The sequence below is a fragment of the Pinus tabuliformis genome, chromosome 2_2 (assembly GCF_031772625.1).
Source record: "Pinus tabuliformis cultivar Carrire ecotype Pingquan chromosome 2_2, CPIR1, whole genome shotgun sequence".
NCBI lineage: Eukaryota > Viridiplantae > Streptophyta > Pinopsida > Pinales > Pinaceae > Pinus > Pinus tabuliformis.
The window spans coordinates 1,263,844,134-1,263,854,867 of NC_142300.1; the positions used below are offsets into that span (position 1 = coordinate 1,263,844,134).

General features: G+C 38.3%; 1 protein-coding gene across 1 annotated transcript; it reads left to right on the top strand.

Moving 5' to 3' along the window:
* The first annotated feature begins 617 nt into the window (after positions 1–617).
* On the top strand, positions 618–1,639 carry LOC149198086 (uncharacterized). Its single transcript, XM_089404062.1, has one exon. It carries the CDS (start codon positions 749–751, stop codon positions 1,394–1,396), a length of 648 nt encoding a protein of 215 aa, XP_089260188.1. The 5' UTR covers positions 618–748; the 3' UTR covers positions 1,397–1,639.
* The last annotated feature ends 9,095 nt before the right edge of the window (positions 1,640–10,734 follow it).

Consider the following 10,734-nt stretch of genomic DNA (forward strand, 5'->3'; position numbering starts at 1 on the left):
AACTAAAAAATAGACTTGACATAATTAATTTGCTCAATATAGTCCATACAAATTTTTTAAATAATCTTAAGATTTGCCTATTTAAGGTCGTTGTTATGTTATACCAAGACATGACATGATTAATTTGCTCAAGATATTCAATACAAACTTTTGAAATAATCTTTTTATATAAGGACATATTTATCTGAAACTAATAAATAGTCATGACATAATTAATTTGCTAAATATATTCAATACAAACAACTAATAAATAAGGAAGTGAACTATAAGTCAACGCAATCAATCAAAATCAATACATATCTCCATCCATGGTTGTGCTATGCACCACCAGCATAATAATTGAAGAGACAACGAATCTTGGCCAGGAGAAGCTAAGCGCTTGGCACATCATAATAATTGAGCGGAAAAAGAATCTTGACGAGTATTTGCTAAGCAATTGCATCGGTTCATTGATGGAGGCCGAATGGCTATAATACTCTGCAAAAGTCCACGTTCAGGGCAAGTATTTCAAGTGTTTAGGTAGCCAAACCTACTCTTCACTATTATAATAGTGATTGAGAAGGATAGAAGTAGCTTCCCATATGGCCAGCTGCAAGTGTTGGCTGAAAGCATCCATAATATGGAATCCACAGCTAGTTTCTTATATAATTCTATCACACAATCTACACCTGCATTATTCTGAAATGTTTAAATGCCAGCATTACAGAGAGCAGTGAGGTAGAGTTTTATTTCTCTTGGTAGTATAGAAATGAAGATCCCCTCAGAGCTTAAACGCCTTAAAGCAAGGAGTTTATGGAGCGTGGTGAGGTTTGTGGTGGTAATGCTGAGAAAAAGAATTGCAATGAAGAAATTGCAGAGAATGGTTGTTGATCTGCACATGAAATACTTTGGAGGAGACAAATTCATGAACATGAATTCCATCGGAGGTAATTTCAATGAACACTATGAATTTTCATGCAGCAGTTCTCCAGCAGGAATTTTCAAGGCTCCTGCAACTTCGTCCATTCGTGATCACGTTGTTAAATTAGGGTTTAGACGAAAGAACTGGGATGGACGTTTTCTTCTGAGAGCACTTGTGCCATCCTGCACTGGTGGAAATGTTAAAAATGATTTGGAATCTGAATCAGATTTTGTGGGCTTTCCCCAATTCATTGCCTGCAATGAAAATGATGATCAGTATTTCAGTTTCATGGACCCTCGCTTTTCTAATTCTAATTTGTCATCGTCAGACTCCTGCACTTTCGTTTCGACGACCAGATGTTCCAACTGCTCCCTGAGCTCTGAAATTGACAGGCAGGCAGAAGAGTTTATATCTTCATTTTATCAGCAGATGCGCTTGCAACGTCAAGATTCTGATGGAAAATGCCAGGAAATGCTTGCCAGAGGATCGCGTTAGCTGAACTCAATCCAGCTGCTAATTATTAATGTATATTTGTACTTGTCTTTAATGGCAGACATGTGGAGGTTAGACTGTCAGGTTTTCAGGAAAAACAAACTCACAATTAGCAAATGCTTCCTGCAGCCAGTGATTTAGAGAATCCTTGTGCAGCTATGCGTGCAGCTGTATCCGAGGTGGAGACGAAGCACAGCCTATGATTTAACTGTTTTCGAAATCAATGTTGAAGTATGTATTTTTTTTTGACATGTTTTAATTTTTAATTTATATTCATTGCGTTGAGATGACAACTCAGCCAGGGAAGAGATTATGATGTTAATTATATACTTATATTAAAAAGATTCTCTACTCCAAAGATCAAATATCGGAAGTCCTGTTTTAACTTTTTCCGTCTAAATCTTCATATTACAAATTAAAACAACATCAAACAAAGCATCTCCCTTCTAACTGAATTTCCAATAAAGTATCTTGCTTTTCTCTTAATGCAATTGTTAGGGTTAGAAATACATCTCCCATTATTCAAAAGAAACGTCAACAGTTTGATAGATTTCATGCGCTTTAATAAGATTTCAAGATGGATCCGAAGGTAACAGTTTGGGCTATAATAAAATTTCAAGATGGATCCGAAGTAGGGTAACAGCTTTCCATGTACTTCATGCACTACATGCTATCTTGGAGTGTACACATTCTTTTAGGCGACCCAACATCTTTTCACTTTTATTTTTGGGGATTTCGTGGTTAGCGTGCGTTGCAAAAAATACGATGTGACACTCCTTGTTACTAAGGAGCCAAATGAAATGAACACGAGGAGTGGAAAGCTATGAAATAATTCAAATGATCTTCTTCTCTCGACCACCCATTAAGTTTGTCATTAAACTTGGGAATGTAGGATGGTAATCTATTAGGTATGATTAGCCCTAATGCGTGCTGTTTTGTAGGTTTATTTGTTAAGTTTAGTAAATTTAAGGTATTTTTAACTTCACTTTTTGTGATTCTTAATCTTTTGATGTAAATTTTTCAAAATAATCACAATGTGTAATTTTGGGGTGACCTTTTGAACCATCCAATATGGTTTATCATGAATAGAAAGGTGGTGACCTTTGTCGTGATGATGAACCACTACATTAGCTCGTTCAAAACATTAACCCACACTTACTCATTGTGATTATTTTGAAAGATCTACATCAAAAACAAAAAAATCAAGATATTTAATAATGGCGACCAAGTGCTTTGTAAATGAATTATGGTGTATGAATGATGGGTCTTGCACCTTGATAGAAGTCTTAGATCACCCCCACATCACCACCCGTAAGAGTATTATTTCCTCCAAGAACAAGAGTAATGCTAGCTATGGGGCCAACCCCAAGATAAATATCATAATCAATAGGAAAACTAGCATTCAATGTTGTTAAGCTACCTATGGGTATAACAAACATAGGTGGAAACCCACTATTCATGTTGAAATCAAGGTTTTTCGCCAAATATTAAAGTTAATCTAAACATAAACCATTGTGTTGTCATAGTGGGCGTGCTATAGATAGGGAAACATCACGAAGGAATATATGTGATATTTGAGGCATATAAATGGTAATGACTATCCCACTAACTAGTCACATAGAAGTGTTGATAATCACTATTGACACATTTGTGGAAGCAAATATAGGTCTTCTAATATTAGATGACCAATTGATGCTTAGGATCATAAATCAACTACTCAAAAAGGAAAAAGGATCACATGAAGGAGGTTCACTCACTGTAATAGCCCTGGGTTGAAAGTTTCATGTAATAAAGGAAAAATAACACCAAGTTCACGTGACACTCATTCCATGCTAAATGTTGGGCAAAACAATATAGTGAGAATCACTTTTGGTTTATTTATGGCTATGGAAATTGGCAAAGGCAAAGAGGTAATAATTGATATTTAATTGTGAGAAATAGAGGAAAATAGGAGAAAAGGAAGGTGAAGAGACACAAATTTGCATGCTAAGGAAATTAGAGGGAAAATGAAGAAAAAGGAGATATCAATAATAAAAAGGAATGAAAGGATTAGTTCACAACTTTTGTTAGTTCAGTTTGGCTCTATCATTTCATTCTCTCTTTGATACACTCTTGCACGCTTAAAATAATCTTGAAGCATTTTGGAATTTACTTGGATTTCAAGAAAGGAAAACGAAGCACAAGAAAAGGAAATCAAGGGAATGTTGGATCAGTAGCTTCAATGGGAGGATTTTGCAGGTAACGAGTTGCATGTATGATTTCCTAACTGAGGTGTGAATGCATGGCAAATGCATTTGTTTACTTGGTTCACTTGTCGTCATTGGCATGGGTTTTTCCTAGATTGACAGTGGTTTCAGCCTTTCCTTTCCATTTCTTGGATAGCCATGCTGCGACGGGATTCATTCTTCGTTGACCTTTGGATTGTCGGAAGGTTTTGGAACTGGGTGAGGCTGTCTCGAGAAAATTACCAAGGGGTGGAAGTGGATAGTTTTCTCTAGGATGCCCTCAACACGTGGGTGAAGAGAGATAAATTCCTCAAGGTGTGGTGAAGAAATTCTAAGGCATCCAAGCTCAATTTGGTTTTGTGATCTCAGGACTTGTTTAGGTGAGATCACGAAAGTGTGAGGGTGGAGGTGGTTTAACCTCTAGAGTCCTTGGTTTATTATGTTTTGGTTTATCCCATGAGATCCCACATTCATACTTGGAATATGGCATGGGGTTGATTAGCTGAAAGAAAGATTTGGTTCAGCCGAATCTATGGTCAGGTGGTACGTGAGAGCCCCTAACTTGGTTGGCTTTTGCATAAGTTAATAAGAGCTATTTTCCTATCTGTGAGCACTTGTACTTGTTATTATATTCGTTTTATGGTTGATTTTTCATGATTAATATTCTAGTTATATGATGGTTATAAGGATGGTTCTATTATGTTCTCTAGCTATGCCTCTCATTCATGATTTGATAAGTATTTGAATGGTTGATGAATGCATGGGATAACAAGTGTTGTTGTAGCTACTTGAGAGGGAATTAGACCTTATTCGTAATTCTTAGATGAAGCTTAGAAATTTATAATCATATATGCATTCATGACTTGTATCTTACATGTTTACCATAGGTTTGACGAAACGTCTAATGTGTATTGGGAAATCTAGGTCAAGTTTTGGCTTCAAGTTTGAATATTTGGCATTGTCGTCATGTTAATTATGATTTTGGAAAGTTATAGGCAGTAGTGGGAACTGGGCTAGAGGCTAGCCTGGAAAAGTGGCTCAAATCTTGGGACTGTTGGAACTAAACTGGAGGATTTAGGTCATAACTACATGGAAGAAGGCTTTTGTATGTGGTTGGGGCCTCATAACTGCACTCTTATCTTGTTGTTCATGTGGTTGGGGTGTTTAGTCAGTGAAAATGGTTCTATCTCAGGGATTGACCACCTCGCGTTGTTTGCAACCTCATGAGTGGTTTGTGGTCTCTAAGGGATGCCAAATATTGGTCGGATTGTAGGCCTCACTTTCATAACAGGAACTTGGATGTCGATTCATGTCATAGTAGCACTTAGCCTCACATTTACCCTAGGAGCTTGTAAAATCATGCAAATGTTATGAGGGGTGGTTATAGATTAGTATTAGAGCTTCCAAGTTCAAACACTTGGATGGGATGGGCTAGATGTGATTATTATGCATATATGTCAATCGTATGCATGCATTGTGGTGGCTATGGTTGTCATGTATATAGTCAGTGTTACAATTCAGTTATCATGTATGATGTCAATACGTTAATATGTTGGTGGCATTATATATATAAATGTATACCGTGCTAATATGAATTGATTTGTGCAGACGATATAGCCTCCCCTAAAATTCATTAAGGTAAGTTTGATCATGTTTCTATTTGGTTTATCTAACATGGTATGTTTGCAAGAGGAAGAAGTTCAGAGATTACGAGAAAAATGGTGGGTTACAGTTCACCTTACTCTCCTTATAGATCAGCTGAGTAGAAAGGAAATGAGTACTCTCCTAATATAGCAGATACATTGAGAAGCATGAAGGTAGAGATCAAAAGTTGCAAGGCGGATAATAACAGGATAATTCAGTCACAGGAAAGTCTTACCAGAGCTCAAGAAAACAAAGCTGAAGCTAATGTAGTGATCCTTCAGAGCTTATTGGATTTGCAAAGATAGGGAAAACCAAGAATTATTCATGGACAGCAGGAAAGGATTGATGGAGCTTATGGTAACAGGTCTTGATCATGATATAGGTTGGATAGGGATGGCATAGTCAGAGGTGGAAGATGTTTGGATACACCTGATAGGAGAGATAGTGCTTATGGGTTCTATTGTAGTTATTGTTCAGAGAAAAATCATTCTCTTCACCGCCATCATCCTTATGGGGGGACTGACAAGTAGTACCTTCCATATGAGTTCAAGAAAGAAAAGCCTCCTACATTTGATGGAGAGATGAAAAAAACAGAAGATGTAGAAACATGGCTTCTTTGGATGAAGAAGTTATTTGAATTGCATGATTTTATTATATAAAGAATATGAAAGCCAAGATAGCTTTTTCAATCTCAAAGGAAAAGCAAATATCTGGTGGGAAGTGTTAGAGTCGGTCTATTCAGCCCTCCGTCAGAGATCAAAATCTCATTTATTGCATTTCATTTTAGGTGTCTCATATAATCCTATCATCTGCATTCCATTAGGAGCATCAATCTTCTAACGGAAGGGTCTTGTCTCCATACTTCCCTCATGTCATGTACTTGCTGGTTCGTGTCTGATCATCAAAGTTCATCAAAGCCGATTTTACAGTCATTATGGATGGTCTTTTGGTCAGGCAAGAGTCATTTCAGTCATTAGGTCTAGGGTTTCACAAATTTTGTCTTCAAAGTGTCCAATAATGCCAACAGGCACATGAGGATGTTCCGAATAAGTTTTCATTCCAAAATGTTCATTATTAATAATGCTTGAAAATGATTCTTCTTCGAAACTCTGTATTGAAGAAGAAATCGTCAAATTTATTGTTTGTAATAAATATGTAATTTTTAAAGTTTTTCAGTCATGGAGTATTTCAGGTGCAGCCTTGGTCATCTTTTGCCGAAATCCAATGCCATCCATCCTTGCAAAAAAAAATTGCCAAGAGTTTCATCATTTCAGTCAAAAGTCAAAGGAAACAACAAAAAACAGAGTTTGTATTAGAAAGTGAAAAGTGCCAAAGTGGAAAAATTAGAAAGTGGGTTATTGAGATCAAAAACTTAAGTCCAATGGTTATACAAGATATTTTGGTGTCCAAACAATTCATTTGCACATAAAGAGACAACAAGAAGTTGAGTTAGATTGTGGAAGGGCGGAATTGTGATTTTGAAGGCCAATTGTGTGTTGAATTGCTTGCGCAATGCATTGGGAGGAAGGCGCGGTGCACATAGACAGCGTGGCACATACAAAGGTTTTTCACTGTGTAATTTATAACTGTCGTGGCGCACATAAACGGCGCAGCGCACTGGGTTGTGCGCGCGGCGCACAGAGCTGCCAACTGAAATTTCATCACTACTTCCAAATTTATTCAAATCGACTCAGTCTTCTATGATCCAAGTAAGTGTGTGAGCCTTTTCCATTGCTATTAAACGATGTTTGCTGTGATTTGAAGAGAAGAATATAAGGTTTGAATGGTGAAAACATAAACCCTATCCTTTTGTTGAAGCTGCTCCTTAGGGTTTCAAATGGTGTTTTAAAAAGTCATTTTCATGCTGAATATTCACTGTCATACTATCATTTACTACCTGTGATTCCTTTCCCCTCACTGTCACATCATTATACAGTCCTTCTCCTTTCCCCTATATTCTAAAATCATTCATATCATTTGTCCCCATTTTGTTTTTTTTTCCTATCCCAGCACACTACCATTTCTTATCATTATCCCTTCCCATATCATTTGCAAAATCCCTAAATCCCCAATTCCCAATAGTCAAGTGATTGTTATTGCACACCTTAATTTCACTTGACAAACTCCACTTTTCCCACTGTTCCATATTCCTCACAATCCCTCATTAAACAAAGGCACCAATTAGTCATTCTCAACAAACCAAACATACACCTTGCTTGAAACATTATGGAAATGGAAACTGATTCATCATATGAACAAGACAGTGATTCTACCACAGAGCTTCATGCACCGAGGAGGCTTCATAAAGGAGGCAAACATGTTAGAGAAGAGCCCAACTCTTTGACTGAACTGCAAGCTTGCCCACTTGCCATGGCATGTTTCCAAAAATAGTCATGCTTTTAGTATTCGAAATGATTGCTCAGATTCAACATCATCAAGAGTTGGCTCGGTTATTTGTTTTGCATTTGCATGATGGTCAGGTAATTCTTGCTGGTGTAAATTTCACCTTGACACCAGAGACCATTTCTCAAGCAATAGGAATACCGAATGTAGGTGAGGAGTGGAACAAAAGAATTCAGGTAGAAAAAGTACATTATGAACCATACATCAGGCCCAGCTATGTGAAACAACTCAGCAAGGTGTTCCCATTCTGGTTTTTGAAAGAATCCTATGCGCCGTTGATGAGACTCATTATCAGATATTTCAGTTGTGAAGGCCACTTCTCACGCCTCTATGCATACCATATCAGGGTATTGATGCATTTCACGAGAGTGAAGATGATGAACATTCCATATTTCATGTGCTGAAACATCGAGAGGATGACTACTCTTGTACAGAAGAAGACTCCTGAACAACAGTATAATAGCATTTATCACTATGAGCTCATCAAGATCATTGTTGTGCATCAGCTTGGTTTGTAGGGTATCACATGGGAAGACTTCATTTCCCGTGAGTTCTTCACAGCTTCAGCAGCTCATCAGGAGGTTGTCCATGATGTGGGTGAACCTTCACATCAATATGGAGGTCAAGAGGCAGAGACTACTAGTGTGCCGACATATGTCACCTATCAGAGAGGCATGAGGGGATTGTTTGCAGCAGCCCGACGAGTGCTATCTCCACCTGGGGTGGAAAGGGTCTCGTTGCCGTCATCAACAACACAGGTACAGGTACAGGACAAGGGAAAGAAGCGTATGCAAGATGAGGGCCCTTCAGGAGGCCAAGACACTGATTTCATCCTCATTGATGATGATGTGAGCTCTCCTACCTCAAAGCTGAGGGAGATTATTCAGGAGCAGAAGGCCGAGATAGATGCATTGACCGAAAAGTTGCAGAGAGCTCAATGGGTCATAAACTATTTGGAGCAGCGAAACAAACAATTGGAGGATCAACATATAGTCATGGAGTTACAAAACATTCGGCAAAACCGCCAAGCTGCCCAAAGGAGGAGGATAGAGTTCACTTCATTGGAGCAGGAGATAGAGGCTGATCGAGAGACTTGGCTTGAGAGGGTCAATATTCATCTTGAGAAGCTATTGGCGAAGGCAAAAAAAGACAAGGACATGCTCAGGCACATGAAAAATCATTATTGGGCACGAACTCATGTTTGCAAAGCAAGGATCAAAATCCTGAAGGCAAGACTAAGGAGGGCACTAAAACGACGCAAAAGGCATGATAGGCTCCAAATATTGGCCGAAGATTCTTTGGCTAAGAATGATACTTGATGATGGACCTTCAGTCCAAATTTCAACAAATTTGGAGAAAATTTTGTCAATTTTGAATTTTTTGGCTTCAAAACAGATTTTCCTGCCCAACGCGTAGCACCACTTGGCGCGCGCTTATAATTGGGAGATCCTCTAGAGGAAAAATTTGCATTTCTGGATTTTTTATGAAATGTTATGCATGCTCATGAATTACCTAAGGATTTCATCAAGTTCTGGGTTGCCTAAAGGGTCAAAAACACACAAAAAATGACCTCTCTGCCACCTTTTGCACCCACAGGAAGCAGTCTTGGGAGATTGAAGTTTTGGAGGGGAAAATGACATCCAAATCTAGAAATTCCACTTGGGTTGGAAAGTAGACAGGTAGAGCTTTCCAACGAGCTATCATGAGCTCGGTTTGGACTTAGGGAAGGGCCTCACAATCAGCCTCAAATTTTTGTTATGCATACAGGTTTTGGGCGCGATGCATAGAGAATTTTGGCCTATTTTTCACTCTTCAGCTCAGAATTTCAGACAGTTTTGACTAGTTTTACTTTTTGATGTTACTCTTGATCTAACTTGATGTAATTCACGATCATGATGTAATTTTGGCACATTTTTACTTGTATTAGTAGATTCATTCACCAAAAGGTGAAATGTGAGTGAATGAATCAGTTTCCTAACATATAGAGGCAAGTTGTTTCATTGCCTATTTTTTAGTTCCTTGTTTAGATATGGTTGAAACAGCTCCTAGAATGATGAGCTCAACCCCTAGAGGCATGGGAAGGAGTTAGGCTTGTCTATATCATGTAATTTCTCAGTCATTTTCAGGGTTGGACACTTGGGATTGCTTGACACTCCATTGTACATCTGATTTCTGCATTTTTGGCAAAGGAAAGACCAGGGTTTTGTAGCACTTTTTTGGATTCCTGTGGCTCTATGTTTTGATGGTGTTCCTCTCTATGTAATTTGTGAGTTCACTAAAATTTATGTGCATCATTTTCTTTTCTATTTGCTTCTGAAATTAAACAAATGAGTGATAAAGGTAGAATTCATTAGCTTGTTGTGCTCTGCTTGTTAGTTTTGTTTAATTTTCAATGTTTTCTTCAGTTTGAAGAGGATTCTTGGTACCCTCTTGCCCTCTTCAGCTTCTCACCGGTCTAAAACCTCCACCTTTACAAATTAAAGCATCAAAACGATTGCCTTTCTTGCCCCAATTAGAACTTTGCAAAACTGGCCTTCATCCCCGGACCCAAAATTGCCTTTCCCTTGATTCCAACAAAACCCCCAAAAACTCAAATCAAATCCTTGTACTTCATATCTAGCCTAAAATTAGTTTTATTTCAGTCATCTCAAGCCCCATTGATTATCTCTTGCTGAGATTGACCCAGAGAGAGCCCTCTCCTGTCCTCGTAGGGCTAGCTACGAAGCTGAGCGTGGTTTGATGTTGTCCCCGGATCCTACCTTTTCAGCCTGAGGTAAATCTAGGCGCTAACATAGTGGCGACCATACTGGGAAAGAAAAGCTTATTTGTTTGTTAGTGTTCTTTCTCTATAGACTACAGACAAAGCCTGAAGTTAGCTAGGTAGCCTTCAAAACGCTCTTGCTTTGCATTAGCGAAAGTAGATAAAAGCTGCTTCAGTCAATCTCCGGTCTAGTCTTATAAGCTGAACATCTAACTTGCAAGTTTCCCCAGTACATGTATCAAGTTAGATCTGATTGTTGATGGTGGACAATAGTCAGACACATATGAAGGCTGAAATCATTCACCTGG

Excerpts from the sequence above, each read along its gene's own strand:
- LOC149198086 (XM_089404062.1), top strand. The coding sequence starts at position 749 with ATGAAGATCCCCTCAGAGCTTAAACGCCTTAAAGCAAGGAGTTTATGG.